The sequence below is a fragment of the Diachasma alloeum genome, unplaced genomic scaffold, assembly GCF_001412515.2.
Source record: "Diachasma alloeum isolate Michigan unplaced genomic scaffold, Dall2.0 Dall_scaffold_00277, whole genome shotgun sequence".
Lineage (NCBI taxonomy): Eukaryota > Metazoa > Arthropoda > Insecta > Hymenoptera > Braconidae > Diachasma > Diachasma alloeum.
The window spans coordinates 226357-244965 of NW_021680416.1; the positions used below are offsets into that span (position 1 = coordinate 226357).

Sequence of the window (18609 nt, forward strand, 5' to 3'; positions counted from 1 at the left end):
TAGGAATCGAGGTTGTTGTGGGATGTAACGATTCACTAACAAATGCGATATTTATAAAACAATCACAGAATATTTACAAGACGTAGACTATATACAAAAAGTGAAGATAGATAATGTAAGGAGTAAGTGTTCACTCCTAAGTATTCGGCGGTCTGTGCCGGACTGAATATAATATTCGCAAAAGACGAGAATTCGGATACGCGTTACAATAGGTGCGAGTGAGAAGTATACATTTTATTGGCGCGTGACAGAGACCAATGATGTCACTGATGTCTAGTCGACTCAACTACGCACGTATTGTGTCCGTGTACTAATGCGTAAATGTGTTCATCTGTAGGTGAGCCACTAAAGGGGGTTGGGGGGATGGGGAAGGGCTTCGCCTAAAGAGATAGTAGTCAGGGTGGGCAGATATTTCAAAGCTCTGATAAGCAGGGGCCCCCTTTCGCATCGCTAAAATCAGCCAAAGTTGACGCTAATGTTGCCAGAAAATGAATTTTTGTCATTCCGGCCGTGAGGCAGCGCTTCACGGACGTGGAGCGGAGCGGAGCGTCCGTGAATCATAACAAAATAGTATATTTCGTCACTAGGCCGAAAGAAACTTTTCTGGCGAATATGAGTTTGCAGCCCGAGCCGAAGGCGAGGGCTGCAATCATATGAGCTAGAAAAGTTTTTTTTGGCCATATGACGAACAGTATTTTTTGTTATGACGGCCATAGGCAGAGATTCACGGACGCGGAGCGGAGCGTCCGTGAAGCGCTGCCTCACGGCTGGCAAGTTTCTTTCGGCCTAGTGACGAAATATACTATTTTGTTATGACGGCCTCGCCTTCGGCTCGGGCTGCAAACTCATATTCGCCAGAAAAGTTTCTTTCGGCCTAGTGACGAAATATACTATTGAAGGGTGCAGCTACTAAAAATACAGATCTATTCTAAACACCAAGAATTTTTCGGTAAATATTATAAGAATTACATATATATTTAATTCTATTATATTTCACTACAGATTTCCTACATTTTGCAGAATAAGATTTCTTTTCTCAAATCACAAAAATTAAGAAATCGCCAATTTATCGCCAAACCGTCAACAGAGAATGTGAAATTATCAGTCCAATGCAGATTCTCAAGCTGATGGGACCCATACCTCGTTATCCCCCGTGGAAAAATACATAAAATATATGTATAATATAGGCCAATTCAATATATTCTTCGAATATATAAGGTTTATATATTTTATATAATAAAATATATAAACCTTAGGCCCGGTTGCACCAAGCCCTGTTATCCAAATAAACCGCAGGGTAAAATTTATCCTCGGGGTCATAATTTTTCAATATTTGACCCGTAGAATAATTTTTCCGTCCCGGTGAGCGCAAAGTTACATTTCCCTCCCGTTTCCCGGGAGGGAACTCTGACTTTGCGCCTACGCCGAGACGGAAAATTACGTTCTAACCACGGGAAGTAAAATAAAGGACCCTCAGCCGCCCGCTTACCAACCTCGCCTTCGGCTCGGCTGGTAATTGCACTGGCGGCTGAGGATCCTTTATTTTCCCTCCCCAGGTTAGAAATATACTATTTATTTATCCTGTAACCGCATTTGAATTAATACTGATTTAACCTTGGGATTAAATTTAATTTTTTGTTCCTGGGATAAATTTCAGATACTCTCCCGGGTAAAATAATCCATCGAACATCCAAATTTACTTTTTTTTCACACACCTGCACAGAAAGTTCGTACTTTGCTTTCTGATGAGCGGGAGGAAAGTGAGTACTTCCCGCCCTCGGGTGGAAAGTTACTCCCTCGGGCGGAGTCTTGACTTTCCGCTCTTGGGAGCAACTTTCCATCCTAGGGCGGAAAGTTCTCACTTTCCTCCCGCTCATCAAAGAGCAAAATACGAACTTTCCTTTGCAGGCGTGTTAAAAAATAGCATGTGCACCTCGGGCGGGAAAACATGACTTTCCGCCCTTGATGCACAATATACTATTTCAGAATATATATTTTTCCATACTGACCTTCACTTTTACTCGTCCAGGGATTGGTATCGGCCCTTCCCCAAACTCGTAAAAGTGAAAATCACTACGGAAAAATATCGTTCACTACTAGTGCGATGGGATTTTTTTACCCCCGACGGCAAACCAGAGGGAGGTGTATCTGTATATGCTTTTGACGGTCCATAAAACGACTCTTCGATATCTGTTTGTTTACTCGCGTGGTTGGCCAGTCCTCTCTTTCGGCTCGGACGCCAACTCCACACGAGTAAAAAACTCCATGTCACTCGCCCTGAAATATACCATTTCCGTCTGGGGTATTATCTAATTATTCATGTTTGGAAACTTTGTATTTTTAAATGAAACAAATTCTACCGTGATAATCATCAGAACAATACTCTGTCGCATGAAACAACTTTTACTCGTTGGATTTTCAAACCAAGAAAAATTAATTTGCAATCTCCCTCAGCCACTCTTTGCCAGGCCTCATCACCCACCCCCTTGCTTCCACAAAAACTAATTACCGCTAGAAAACACCATCGCAAATGAACAGCACTCCGCCACAAAAGTCGTAATCACTCGAATTTGCAAGCCAAAGGCCCCTGTCCCCCGAAACTGAGGAGCCGATTGTTTCATTTTACCTCCTTTCTTCCGCCTCCAGTTGCATCCTAAAAAAAAACATCCTCGCAAAGAAACCAGGAGAGAAATGGTCAAACGAACGTTTCCTTCCTTTCCCATTTTATTTTTCTCCTCACCCCAAAGGAATGTAAAGGAGTGAACTCACTGGAGAATGCGCTGCTCCATGGCCACTCGGCTCGCGAACAAGGCGTATTAAGGGGAAACGGAGCCCCTGTGTTTATTTTAATTTTTAGAATTGGATTTTCTCCTACAATCATTACTTTATATCTATGAAATGACTTCATCGACTTGATCATTGCATTGTTGGGCGAATGAAGTAGTTTCATTAATAAAAAATAATAAATGCAGGAGAAAACACAATTCTAAAAGTTTATATAGACACAGGGGTTCCGTTTCACCTTAAGGAACTTCCCGCAGTAAGTATACTTGGTGAAAATTTCGAAATGGTACAAAGACGCAATATTTGGGTCATATGTTGTTGAGCACATTCAAAAACTATTCCAAAAATTTCAAGTACCTTGTCCAAAAATTGAATGTTTGGCGATGCATATCTCAAAAATGGGGTGGACCAGGGACTTGAAATTTTGGGAATATCTTTTTAATGTGGTCAACAACATATGATCCAAATATTGCGTCTTTATACCATTTCGAAATTTTCACCAAGTATACTTACTGCGCAAGTACCTTAAGGAAAAAAAGACCGAGGGAATGAGAAATAAAGAGCGAGTGCTCACGAATAGGTGGCTAATTGTATGGGCTCCACTGGTAAGAGGACCTGAGCTCCCTCCCAGTGAATAGAAAGCACGCAGGCCAAAATTGTTTTAGCAAGGACTAAAGGAGCGTACGTAATGTAGAATAGACGGTCGGATGGGTTCGGCGGACGGTGAAGAAGAAGTGCCGGGCGGCGGAGGCGAAGGGGAGTTGCAGAAGATGAAGGAGGACGGAGGTAACCCCCGAAAACTTTATACCTCTGTGGGCGCTATGCGATGCAAGAGCAGCCGTGTTTCATGTGGACGTTGCGCTTCAGCCACATGAATAAATTCGTCTCTCGCATGCATCACTTACGATTCTCTACTTTTGCCACTGACGAGGGGCAATGCCCCTGTTTGTTTCTTCTGGTGATAAACAACAATAAACAATGATTGATGTTGAGATATAATCAAAGACAGCAAATTTAGTGACGCAGGGAATCAAAGCCGGAGGGCTTTTTTAATTACTCGGGGACATCAGGGAGTCAAATGGGCCAGTACTGGGAGCCGGACTGTTGAGTTTTAAGTGCCGATTCTCAATTGGCCTTGGTTCACCCTCGACTAGCTATTCGTTTGATAACTTTGGACCGATATTGGTTGCGAAGCGTCGGCCGATGGTCGGCACCCGTGATTCGCTCAATACTTACACTGAGAAAAAAAATTACTTTTGCCAAGTAAATTTACTTGTCACGAGGAAATGTATATAAATATTTGCATTTGAAATGTGTAGATTTTCTTGTAGTTAGTGAATTTACTTGGCAAAAGTAATTTTTTTTCTCAGTGTATTATACGGAGAGAAATATTCAATAAAAATTACGTATCGTTTCCGTAATTTCGGAGCGAAATGTGGGTGTAGGAAATTTTACGAAACTGTCACGGAATTTTCCACAGGAGATTCCGGTAAAAATGCAAGACTTAGGCTTATTTTTACCTGAATCTCAAGCCAAATTGAGGCAAGTCGATCTTTGGTCTGAGTCTTGAATGCAAGACTTAGGGTTATTTTTAACTGAATCGCGTGTTAAAAACTATGAGTAACTACCGTCACTTAAATTTTCTGAGTCGATTTCGTAATCAATGAGCGAACTGTGAGTTCCGTAATTTTTACTGAACATTTCTCTTCGAGTATTAATAGTTGAAAAATTCAATTAATACCTAATTTTTTTATAATTTAATTGACATTTTTCGGCTGATACTTCCTAAAGAAACCGATAACTGCTGATAATGAAGAGTGAAAAGTTGGACTCGTCGGGGATTCGATCCTGGAACCTTCGGATTGCTAGTCCTTGACTTTACCCACTCGACCACCGTAGAATTATTAGTTACGAAGAAGTTTATTGGCTATATCAATGAAATATTGTATTCTTATTTGATTCACTGATTTTCTTTAATTATCAAACGCAACGTAGATATGGTAAATAGCCTGTTTATTAATAATCAATAAATAATGAGTTTATAGCATTCCCGGAGAAAAACATTGATTTCGATTTAAAGGAAAAAACGTCAATGGAATTTCAAGTTTCTTTTGAAATTCAAGTAGAGTTTGTCAATGACAAGAAGACGGAAATTCCGAAATTTACATGAATGTTCAATTGAAAATGAATATTCACTGTCAAATTCGCTTGAAATTTCAGGGAAGTTCCTTAAAATTCTTGGAATTCCAGGAATTTTTCTGATTTTTCATTAATTTTCCCGGAGTAAAAATTAAATAAACCAAAATTTCTAAAATTACGTATGAGTCGCTATGAGTGCATTCTTTGTACTTGTTCCATTGAGGCAGGGCAAAACGGACCACTAGAGCAAAGCGGACCACTGATAGAAAATTGATAATTTTTCTTTTTGCCTCTGAATGAAAGAAAAAACAAAAATTCAAAGTCATTTGTAGTTTGAGGTGATTAGCAAATCTGATCAAATTACGGTTCAACGACGTTTGTTGTCTATAAAACCCTTGTGACGGTTACAATCCAAGAAGCTCACTTTTAGTTCAACACATTGAGTCTTCCTGATTTGAAGGAAAGAAAAAAACGAAAATTACCAATTTTCTATCAGTGGTCCGTTTTGCCCTCCCGTTCCGCCCTGCCCTATTTTCTATCGCATGCACTATGTTTTCCCATGAAATTTGATCGTGCGTGTACCACCCCTCATTGAAAAATATAAGAACACAAAGTATCCTTGTCCGTCGGATTGTATTCACATTTACATTTATATTTTGCTCTTCCTTCTATCTTTCCTTTGCAGCAACATTTCAGTGAAACAATTCAATAGAGTCCTGCTCTCCACACCTCGTAAACGAGAATATCAAGTAGAATGTCGGTGAGAATACCTGAAAAAATAGAGTACTCAAAAATACAAAGAACCCACCGAAGATAGCACTCCCGGTTGTCTCGTGATAAGCGGATGTCATGTTGAGATGTCACGACAATGTAAATATTACGTCTTCAGAGAAGAAATACAGCGAGCAATGTCTGCAGGTAAATCCTTTCACCTTCTTGTCTGTCAGTGCGCGTGTACCAGCGGACCGTGGCGTTAGAAATTCATAGTGCTGGCAAACTGAGCGGGAATCAATGTCTCTCGAACAGGAAAAAGTTATTTGTATCGTTGAATTTTCAGTGAGTGCACTCTCTCCCATATTTTTCCTATATTAAAAATGAAAAGTATGTGAAGTATTCACGCTTCACTTTTTCCTCAATCTCCCATTTGTTTTCTTCCTCGACGATAATTTTTATAAACGCGAGGGACCGATAAGGAAAATACGTCACAGTTCGTTCTAATTCTCGTCGTTTTTTCCGTGTATTCAGTTGCCGCTCGACATTTGTATGCATTGAAGCAATTACTTGCGCAGCGCGAGTGAAGATTGGAATAATATTCTTCATTGTGATTTCTATAATTGTGTTTAAGTGTGTTCTTTTGATTATTATTTTTAAAACATTGTGATTAGTTTGAAAATCAGTTCTGTTTTGTGTTCTTAGGTTTTGGAATATTTCAGAATATAGCGAATTGATGCAGGTAATAGTAATCGCGATTAGAATAGGCCTGAAAAGCACTGTAGTATTGACACCGAGACATTCTAGCTTTCACTGCATCTTTATGTGCTCAGACCATCCCCACTCGAGGTGCCCCACACGTATACCTGTGCAATCGCGACCCAGTTTGATATTCCTTACTGTTGCGAGCACGTGCACAGCTGTCTTGTCAGATAATAGGAGACTCTAAACGAAAGTCGCGCATTGTCATTCCTGAAATATGGAAATAGAACCATACGACTGATAATAATGATTCAATGAACTGAATACACTTGTGGTTATTGTCCAGGGTCGATGATTGTGCGCCCGGAAAAGGAAGTGGAGCGCGGATAATCTTAGACAGGCTTTGGTTTTTTTATGCCGGTTGACTTTCATTCTTAATGAGATTCGTTTTTTGTTCATGCTCTTTGCGGGAATTGAGGAAAGATTGTAATTACGTGGGGGAGAGTAACAGATGGATTTTTCAAGTGATAAGTTGGAATTTTTTTTGATACACGGACGGAAAAATTTAATAGAAAAACCTATCGAATTCGGTAGTAAATTCTATTGAATTTCTATTGATCTGTTCAATTTGTTTTTGGCTGATTCTATTGAAATGTTCAATAGAAAATATTCAGTAGGAAAAGTCAATAGATTTCAATTTTTCTGTATAACTTATTCTATTAAGATATTTTCTATAGAATTTCCTCGGCTCAAATTTTCTAAGTTTTTTCGTTTGATTTTCTTGATGAGAAGAAAAGAAAAATAGAATGAAAAAAACCTTAGAAAATTTGAGTGGAGCAAATTCTATAGAAAATATATAAAAAGAATAAGTTATAGAGAAAAATCGAATTCTGTTGACTTTTTCTATTCAATGTTTTCTATATTTTCTATCATGTCAATAGAATCAGCCAAAAACTAACAAAAAGTTTAATAGAAATTCAATAGAATTTTCTAACGAATTCGATATGTTTTTCTATTAAATTTTTTCGTGCGTGTATGCATACCCTGTCGGGTCTATACATTTTGTTCCCTTCACATTAAAACCCCAGATGAGAAAAAATATTGGTGACAATATCACATTACAAATCAGTATCAAAGTTATAATACTTATTTTACATGAATAGTGCAATTTTTTTAATAAACAAAACTAATACTGGCGAGTCGAATGAGTGAGTATTGTGAGGCAATGTTGGCTGTCAACGTTGGGGCAATGTTAAATTTAATGAATCATTGAATTTAATTTAAAATAGATCGTCGTAGGAATTCCATCCGGAAGCAAATTGCTAATTATAAAAATATTGACTATGTCGTGACGAACGAAATTTTCCCCTTGTTTCAATTTCAACAATATTTGTTGGAGATTAAAAAACTCATGTATATTCTTTAATGAAGATGTTTCAATTCCAATAAATTAACAATCCATTCATTTCAAATAGATTCTCAATTAGAAAGAAATAAATAACGAAATATCAATCAAAAATAAATAATTCGTAGGGAAATTTTCCAATAAGAAAACTTTGTTGGATTTTTTTTAAATCACACATTTTGGAGTTGAAATAAATAATTACCCGCAGATTTTTTTCATTTTGAAATGAAATAATAGAAATTCTATGAAGTCACTGAAGAATGTGGAAAAAAAATGTTGAATATTACCTGAATTAGTAACGAAATTCCAGGGAATAAAGAATGATTCAATTTATTGGACCAAAATATCTGGTTCACTGACTCTTTTTTTTCATAATTCACAAACGAGAATAGTCACCCGTGAACATTCCAAATCACTTTGTTTGATGGAATTGTGTATTCTGAAAACTTCAATATTGTTCATATGAAAATCCTCGAAAGTTAATTTTCCCGAAAATGGGTCACATACTCGTTCTTTGATGTGCCGGTGACGAAGGATGAAAATGCTTGCGAGTGAAAACTCGAAATGGAGTCCTTTATTGAGAAACATCGTGTGCAAAAATGACAGATAATTCGTCACGAGTGTGACTCTTTGAATTAGCGGTTTTATCCTTTTTAAAATCAACTTACTGACGATTCAAGTGTTATCTAAAATACCTCTGAAAATTATTATTGAATTTCCGTGTAACTCATAACTTCCGTTATTGAATGTAATCACCTGACACCTCGACTCAATTCATATCGAATTAACGTTTAATTAATTTTGCACCTTCATCCTCTTCGAATGTTCTCAATCTAAGAATACAAATGACCTTAATTCAACAACTCGCCGCCTTATTTTATTTTTAATGAGTGATAGTCAATTATTATAATTATAATTATAATTATTAATTACTGCAATTGAAACATTTTCATTCAAATAAACATAAGTTTATTAATTTTCAATAAAAATATTGTTGAAATGACTAGAAAAATTTCATTAGGTAACAAAAACATGAAAATGTTGTGAAAACATTTTTTATTTAATTCAAACAGTTATTATTGCCTGCATCAAACATGAGAATAAAAAACCTCAATAACTTGTGAGAATTAAATAAATCAAGCTATTTAAAATTTTTTTCGGCAATTCGTCAAAATCAACTTTTGGGTGGCATAGTCATCAGACCTACCTTAAAATCATGCCCCTATAATTGTTGAATTTTACGGAAATTAGCAGAACAAGCAAGCTGAGAAAAATCACAACCATATTTATTGAAATCAAGTGGAAGTTCTTAAATCGCTGATTTTTACTGTTCTAAAATCAATTTCAATTCAATTATTTATTTACCCTTTGTTGCTTACAAATGGTAAGTTTTTCTTTATTTCACACCATCGCGAGTCCTTTCCTCTCCTCTTTAATTACAGAAAAAAAGTGTTAGCTTAAATTCCAAGTTATCTTTCCATATAGTTGTTACACATAATCTCTTTTCACTGTGTTTGTTTTCCTCTCCTCGTCAAATCCTCCCTTTATTCTACTCTTCTGCCTTCCTCAGTGCCCTCTCAATTCTTGCCATCCTGTCACACATTTTTCTTGTAGGCCCTCTCCCCAATACCTCAATTATTTTTCCTCTCCACCCGTTTCTATTCATTCCCTTTTTCCAATTTCTCCACCAAATCTCCTGCTCGGATCCCAGCTTCTTTAGCAGCTCTTTGCAGCCAAGAATGTGCTTGTTCTAAAATCAATTGATTCATGTTTCAAGTCTCTTCTAAAAGTTTAAGAATGAAAATGGTCTTAAGGTGCTTCGTGCGAAAAAGGTAAAAAATGACATTCATTTGCAATTTATAAAGAATGTTCATAATTACAATAGAAGTGCCTATAAATTTTCCTCGAATTATTTCAGATTTCCTTTTCAAGTTATTAACAATTAAAGTTGCTGCTTATACATGGGTTCTTATGGAGATTTTTCTGTTTAGCATAAAACTGCGTTGCCATTTGAGCTGATACTATAGTTTCATGATAAACAACGACGTTAATCATTAATAACTTGAAAAGGAAATCTAAAAAAAACTCTAGGAAAATTCACAGATAATTCAATTATGATTATAAACATTCTGTATGAATTCCAGATGAACGTCATTATTTACCTTTTTTGCAAGAAACACCTTAATGCAACAACTCGCTGCCTTATTTTATTTTCATTGAGTGAATTAATTATCATTTACCACAATTAAAGCATTTTCATTGAAACAAAGATGAGTCCATTAATTTTTATTGGAATATGGGTGCAAACGAATGAATAAATACGGCAAACCAGTGAAATACTTTATGAAATTCTCTTTATTTTACACAAGGAAGGCACGTCTATACTAGAGGACAGTTGTTCAGAGACTAACTAGTGTAACCAAGGGAAAACTCTTACTGGGAAAACGAAAAATAAAATCATAAAGTTTTATGCCTCAAGAGGACACAGTCCTTCTTCAAATTTCGGCACATGTTTAGGATTAAACCGCTCTCGATTGCGGAGGACAACCGATCGTAAATTAGTCCCTTTCTAAAATTGTTTTCCCAATATGTCATAAATCTTTGTCGAGTAGTTTTTGTACAACAATGAGAGAGCTGTGCTCGAATATTCCAACAATTTTCAACAAAAATGTAGTCGAAATGATTAGAAAAATCTCAAGTAACACGTTTCATTTGAAACTTTGATCCTTGTTGAAAAACCGCTTTGACTCCAGCACAATAACGACTCTCCATTTTCCTCCCCCGATCCGTTGTGTTCTCGCACTCTAACATCCTACTCTCCTAGCCATTGAATTTTATCGCAAATCAACAGGACAAGCGAACCGAGAATAATCACAGCGATATATACGCTTCACGTATACCCGGTTTTTGCATTAAAAACAAAAAACGTGAAGGGGGTGGGGTGGGTGATACGCTGGCGTGAAGCCCGTCGAACCCTTCGCGCGTACACCTTTTTCGACCAATGACCCGTGCTCGATTTTTGTACCTCGCTGGACGCATTCCGTTCCCGTGTGAACTCCCCCGCTCTCCGGCTCAGTATTTCTATCCCCGCTCTAGGTGTGGTATTTTTGTTATGACTATCGGCTCTACCTTCCCTCATTTCATCCTCATTCTGGATCCCCCTTCTCTGTATATTCAGTCGTGTTGCTTTTTATTCATTGCTTCGCACCGTGGATATTATACTGCTGCGACCGCTCCCTCGTGGTTATCCACTCCCCCCCTCTTTTTTTTTATTCTTCGGAGAAAACCCAACGCTTTTTTTTATCCTCTGAATTTTCACAGGATTTTCGTGCTTTTTCATCGCTCTTTTGGGGGTTTGAGAATGGCGGGATTATATGGTATGGTATGCGTTTCGATTCAATATTAGGTTCATCGGTTTTCTGGTTTGTGCATTTAGTCTTATCTTCGTGGTGAAGTGGTTTAAGGGGTGCCCGCAGTACTTTTGGGCAAAATATGACAATGTGCTTGCGAATTAAATAAATCATATAGTAATCAAAAATGTTGAAAAGGAATTTGTAAAAGGAATTCTAACTACTTTTATGGTTTCGCTCGTGTTTAATTAATTATTCAAATTGCGCCTTATACACAACCTTTATGGACGCTACTTTGTCCCATACCCCTCACACTGTTGACAATGTGCTAGTCAGCAAAGGAAGCTATATTGTTCTATATTAAGCCCTAAACAATATGAGCACGAAGTCTCATTGGATTTTATCGTGTATCTCTTCAATAAATTAATGATAAAAATACTATGGCGATGTCTGTCATCATCCAACATACGTCATGTTTGATGTCCCGTCTCTCTCGAAACTAACCTCACTAACTTGACTATTTCACACTCCACTCACCCGCGCTCCCATTGCAACTGCGGAGACCCCTTAAAGGGATGCGTCGGTGAAATTTAAAAGTCTTCACTGGGCCTTGGGACTGAACAGTTTGAGATCTATGACGGAATATGGAAATAACTAGGGAAAATCGTGGACCTGATCGATTTTGCCTAGTATAACCACGAAAAACTTCATGTTTTCCTGTTTTTACCTTCAGAATGCTCCTTGCGCTGTTCACTGTTAGAAATTTCTTGAAATTTCAATCACAACGTCATCTGAATTTTCGATGTTGTGTAGTTGAATTCAATTTTAAATGAGTGTTCACTAAATTTCTCAATTATCTTGAAAATTCAAGAAAATTAGATTTTTCATGTTAAACAATCATTGATTTTTCAATAAAAGCTTGAATTTCCAAACTTATCGTGAAAATTGAATTCAGAAAAGTTAGTACCTGAATTTTCAAAATTTTCGATGTTTTTCAGTGGTCATGGACCTGAAGATCGAGAATTACTTGAATATTCACGAGTAATTTTCTAACACTAGTTTTCATACGATTTTATTTTATTTTTTAAATGTTCGTTCCACTCCAAAAAATAAAGTTAAGCATCTGTTTAACTTTATTCGTAGTAGATCATGAATCAATGAATTTTGAATTCCATAAATTTCTCACGTCTCTAGGATGGAGTAAAATTGATTTCCGAAAAAAATCGAGTCGCATTGTGTTGATAATTTTATGTTAGTTATCTATTTCATGGAGAAATTTTTAGAATTTCCATATCTACAATAGTACGAAAGATAATTAATTTTTATTAATCACGGAAAGGGTCTATATGACGTATAGACGTCGGCCGATAGGATAAACTCTCGGATCTATGTGGCATGGACGCCGTACACTGATAGAAAGGATTATATAGTTATTGTTAACGAATGGATTTGGTTGGAGACGAAGGTCTATTCGGTCTCACCAAATGTTCATTCGTTAATAGTTAACAAATGCACATTTGAGAAGGCTTGTTTGACTCGATTTTCACCTTTCATGCGAACCAATCCTTAACTACACTGATAGAACGGTTTAGTCGAACCAAACGAGACTTTTTAACTATTACCACGATTCGTTAACTATTAACGAATCGCGGTAACAGTTAAGAAGTTTCGTTTGGTGCAACTGAATCGTTCCACCTTTTCTGTCAGTGTATGAACGAATATTCATTTGATCATATTCAACTCTACCATTCGTTAATAGTTAACGAATCTCGTTTGGAATAAATGACTCAATCTATCAGTCTATCAGTGTACTTGAGGGGTTAATTCCTATTTGTCACTATTTTGAATGATAAAGTACGCCTATTGCATGCAGAAAACAACAATTTATCTCTCCTATTCGTCCTTAGGGGATCTTTTATATCTCCGAGTATCAATAGAATATTCTTTGCCTATCCATCTATCCACACAAAAAATACATTTTCAATATAGGCAATATCTCACGAAATTTTTCATAATAAAGAATGTATGCCTAATATATTACCACATACTCCATCGCATAAATTCATTTCCACAGGCACTATTTCAATTCTACCCCGGACGTTCATATTGAAAGGTATTTCTGTTGATCTCAATTGTGAAATTCCATTCTATTTGACGATAAAATACACAAAAATTGAATAAAGTCACTCGCAGTGAATTGAACTGCGCACAAAGATTAAACTGCACAAGTGTTGGGTGTGAAAACATCTCTGCGATCCACCTCCGAGTGGCTAAACGTACAACGTGAATAAATAAGGAAAAAAAGACGACAGTATTTCGATATCAATATTGACACCGTTCAAGTTCAGAAGCAGTTCATCTCCCACTGTTTTTCACCTCCGACGTTCCGCTGAGGCCAGTGCAGCGAAATATGAATGTGAAATTTGAATGATGACGCATGTGAAGGCGCGTTGGGTTGACGAGTGTGCAATTAGCCTGTTGGAAGGTGCAAAGGGTGAAGGCAGTTGTTTGGAAACAGAGAGCGAAGAGGAAAGTGACATCGAGGCTCTCCCTTTAATTCACGATAAACATCAGTTTGGACCTAAAATTGCAGACATGACGCAAGACGAGAGTACGCGGATTAATCGCAGTATCTTTGACATGGGGTCACGCAGGGTGAGTCATGAATTATTACTCATTTCAACATTTTTTCGTAAGTGGAAAAAGGAGAGTGATGAAATTTAATTATTTTGAAGAGTTTCATTTTTTCAGTAATTTCACTTATGAAAAAATTTAATAAAAAAAGTTTAGCGAATTCGTTAGAAAATTCTATTGAAATTCTCTACACGGAGAAAATTATTTGGTCAATTTCAACAACTAGTTGTTGAACAAATGAATTACCAATCAGTTGTTGAATTTTAATAACTAGTTGGTGAAATTTATGACCTATTGAAATTAAAATTCAGAAAATAGTAGATTATTTCATCAGGCGATAAAAGTATTATCTGGCGAATGTGGCTTTCAATGCTCGCCTTCGGCTCGTATTATAATCACATTGAAATTAAAATTCAATCACATTGAAATTAGAATTCAGAAAATAGTAGATTATTTCATCAGGCGATAAAAGTATTTATGTCGCGCCATGCAATAAGTCGAGTTTATCGCACGCTGCGCTTCGCGCAGCTTGCTCAAAACTCGACTTCTGCACGACTTGACATAAAATATTATAGAGCACTCGGTAATAAATTTCGTTTTCAACGAATGTGTGTACAGACCTCGCCTTCGGCTCGGCCTGTAAACTACACATTCGTTGAAAACGAAATTTGTCCCCTTATACTCTAATGTACTATTTTGTCACTGCTGGTACGTTCAGCCCGTGTCGAAAAGTGCCTTTTCGTTTACTAGTAAACGAAAAATGGCACAGTTCGGCAATCGCTGAACGTAACATCACTAACAAAAAATATAGTTCGGATACACGTGCGACGGGGTGTTTTAACTCGTGTGATTGGCAGCCCTCGGCTTCCCCTCGGGCCGCCAACTTCACACTCGTTACCACCCCGTCGCACTTGTATCAAAATGTACTCTTTCAATTTCATTCGACAACCATTTGTTAAATTTTCAATAAAAGATCGTCGATTTAGTTGACGGATTAAATTTAACAAGGATATGTAGATTATTGTGAAATATCTTCTAGGGGAGACATTGATGGATTGTCAAGATATAAATGATTGCGGGACACAGACGAAAAAAATTAATAGAAAAACCTATCGAATTCGTTAGAAAATTCTATTGAATTTCTATTGAACTGTTCTATTAGTTTTTGGCCGATTTTATTGGAATGTTCAATAGAAAATATTCAGTAGAAAAAGTCAATAGAATTTAATTTTTCTATATAACTTATTTTATTGAAATATTTTCTATAGAATTTCCTTGGCTCAAATTTTCTAAGTTTTTTCGTTTGATTTTCTTAATGAGAAGAAAAGAAAAATAGAATTAAAAAAACTTAGAAAATTTGAGTCGAACAAATTCTATAGGAAATATATGAAAAAGAATAAGTTATTTATATAGAAAAATCAAATTCTGTTGACTTTTTCTATTAAATGTTTTCTACTGAACATGTCAATAGAATCAGCCAAAAACTAATAGAAAGTTTGATAGAAATTCAATAGAATTTTCTAACTAATTCGATAGGTTTTTCTATCAAATTTTTTCGTGCGTGGATTGTTTCCAAATGTAGATATGTCCTCACCCTCTAGTTTGGTAGTCAAAATTGGTTGAATGAAATTGAAAAATCTTTTCTGAATTTTAATTAATTAGTTGTTAAAATTCGACAACTAGTTGATGAATTTCACCAAATAATTTTCTCCGTAACAGAAATTTTATTGGGGTTCTATTAAAATTCTAAGGAATTCTCTGTGAAAAATTCATATACTGTCACTTAAATTTTCTGAGTCGCTTCCGTAATCGGTGAGTGAATTGTGAGTTCCGTCATTTTTACTGAAAATTTCTCTCCGTGTATACGGAAACTATCAGATATACCGACAACACTAATTTATGCAAGACGAGCGTTTATTCAAGTTTAATTCAAGCAATTCATCCGTGGCAAATGGTCTCATCAATTCCCTTCCAAAAATAGACCAGCACTTTCTCATTCTGTCTCTCCTCAGATATTACCATAATCACAAAGAACACGAAAACATGTGGAGATGATTGCAATTTGAATCACAATGATTGTCATTTGCGGGCGCTGGTAAATTGAGACAAAAGGATATTCCCTCGTTAGGAATGTGAATGAGCATTAGCTGTAGTTGAGTAATTTGTTATTCCCATGGATGAGAACAAGAGCCAAAGGCCTGCACACCGCCAATTCCACGTTTAAAGCATCACTGGGAGAGAAGAGATAGGATGATAGGGAGGGAGAGGGGAGGGGGGAGGACCTGAACTCTGCACGGTGAATTTTAACGAGGGCTTTTTCACCGAGGATAAATGAATCCGGTGTACTTTATATTATGCTGTGTGCACAGTGCAGACTCCTATCCTGGCAAAATTCCCCAGTTCTGTGGGTATTATCCGAAATTGTGGTTATTACAAAGTATTTTTCTTTCAGATGAAAGCATTTTGAACGGTCAATTATTAATTTCAGCAGGAAAGTACTTGTGAACATGAAATATTTTTCAAGTTTGGGAATACGACTCCATGGATATGTAATCTCATTCGTGATGTAGAGAAGCCATTACCCATTTGCCCCACACTGAGAAAAATTTCAATGGTAATTTTAACTACAAGGGAATTGTCAAAGAAATTATATTCACAGTAACAATAAACTTTGTAGATTAAACTCGGATTCATCGTTCGATTTACTATGTCGAATAGTGTTATCAACATTATGATGTAATTTTCACTTTAATGTAATACATGAATCTACACTGTTTATTGTTACCGTAACTATAGTTTTTTTTGACAATTCCCTTGTAGTTGAAATTACCATTGAAATTTCTCTCAGTGCAATGGTTTTTTTCAAGAAGCTATGGAAATGAAAAATTCGTTGTATTATAGTTTGTAATATACTGGTATTCTATCCTGATTCTATCCTGAGAGAGCATGTGATCTTGTGTAATTGTGTGATAGTTGCAATCTGCTTACACTAACAAGATAACTTCGATGATTTTTGTGATTACGTTGATTTTGTTTATTGATAAGTATTAACCCTATTAGGGGAACTGAGTCTTTTTCCAGCCTCGGACTCTACATGGAGTCATAAACGGTTAGAATGGGTTCTTCGAGGTGTTTACTCGAAGATGTGAAGGTGACAGATTTTTTATTAACATTAAACATATTTAATTATGTAATTCAATTGCCATCGGCCAGTGGGCGATGAAATCGAACTTTAAGGGTAATACCGCCCGGCATGCGTCCAATACCGCCCATCTTGTTTTCATGCTTTTTTTGAGCAATGCAGACCAACTGTTATAATTTTTCCTATTTTCATCCTTCGTTTCCATTCTTTGGCTCCATTTTGAGAAAGATTTCACGTGAATAATAATAAATTATCCTGAATTTACCCGATGTTCCAGTGGCCACCGACTACCCCAAACAATCGAGCTGTCACTCGACCGCTCTCTAGCTGCGGAGTCTAGCAGTTCTATAGAAATCCTGAGCGGCATTACCCACAAACTCTGGGCGGAATTACCCAAGAACGTGGAGACTGATAAAGTAGCCAATAATAACTGATGAAGATATTTTTCTGCTGTCGAAAAGGTCGCAATGGATGTGAGAATGTATAACGAACATATATTTCGCACTCCATTCGATTATGAACCAACTGGAAATTTGAAAAATCTGAAATTCTGGAGTCGAAATATTTTAAGGATTCGGTAGGAAATGATTTGGATTTTTTAACGATGTTTCCGCGGTGCAATATTGAAAATTTCGGTTGAAATTACTTGCTGTTATAGGGGCATACGAGCGTCATAGGAAGGTCACATAGTCCGACAACATTTTAAATATCGTATTCATTTTCCGCGAAACATTGTTTGAAGTTCACTCTTATTGGTGGTGAAGTAACCTCGATCGAAAAGAATTCCCTCGTGACGAAAAGTAGTGTAATGATGCGGTTACGAGAAACTAATTTTGTTTATACACTTAATACAAGGTGTGAAGTGTTCTTAATTATGTGTGTAAACTTGATGGCGAGAAAGCGGTGGACAATGTAAACGAAAAATATTTATGTGATTCCTGGGAAATGGAAAAAAATTATGACACGTGTGGGTTGTTGGCAGCATCGGGACATCTATTTTTCAGATGAATGCACAATATATGAAACACACTATGTGAAACGTATGCCAAGCTAGAACAGAAAGGCTGTGGGGAGTGATATGCCGCATCAGTGTGTGACATGAATTCAACGCCAGTCCAATGCTAAAGATATTTGGTTGAAATTTCTTATACATTTCTTGGATATTTTTTCCCATTATAAATTTACTGGATTTTCGTTATTCAAAATCACGAATTTTATTGAAAAATCAATGGGAATTTTAATTTTCAGTTCAGTTATTTCACAAAGATTGATAGAATTCTGAAAAATTGAAGGTAATGTATACTCTAGTTTTTTATTAATTGAAAATTCTCGTCTTTCTGTTGCTCAATAATCAGGAACTTCAATAAATTCTTAGTGAAATCAGAAATTTTATTAGTTTTTCCTTTAGATCGGATTCAATGTCACTCTTCTGAGAATTACTGGTCAACTGTGCAGGAAATTTAGATTTTTTGCTTTTGAATGGAAGCGTTGCAATCCTTCGATTTTCAGATTCTCTAATTTTGATTGGAAATGATGGAGAATGATCTGAAACGTAAAAATACAAAGTTTGACAACCATGTCACCACGTTCACCGCCACCTTCCCGGTGGTCAATTTTTATACAATTCAGTAATTAAATGGCTAAAGTAATTCTAAGAAATTTGAAATTTTGTCAGATTATAGGTCTTAATGAGGACTCACTCTGTCCAAAATTTCAGTTCGATCGATCCGATAGTTTTGAAG

The 18609-nt window shown here is 36.4% G+C and overlaps 1 protein-coding gene across 2 annotated transcripts in view; it reads left to right on the plus strand.

Annotated features, from left to right (window-relative positions):
• Nucleotides 1-13195: 13195 nt before the first annotated feature.
• LOC107038124 (venom dipeptidyl peptidase 4) overlaps nt 13196-18609 on the plus strand; it is a 567343-nt gene continuing 561929 nt past the window's right edge. The window contains exon 1 of one of the 2 annotated variants that reach the window (XM_029126098.1): nt 13196-13746. In XM_029126098.1, the coding sequence (XP_028981931.1) occupies nt 13519-13746 (228 nt within the window). In that variant the 5' untranslated portion in view covers nt 13196-13518. The remainder of the gene's footprint in view (nt 13747-18609) is intronic. The other variant, XM_015257032.2, reaches the window with a different exon arrangement.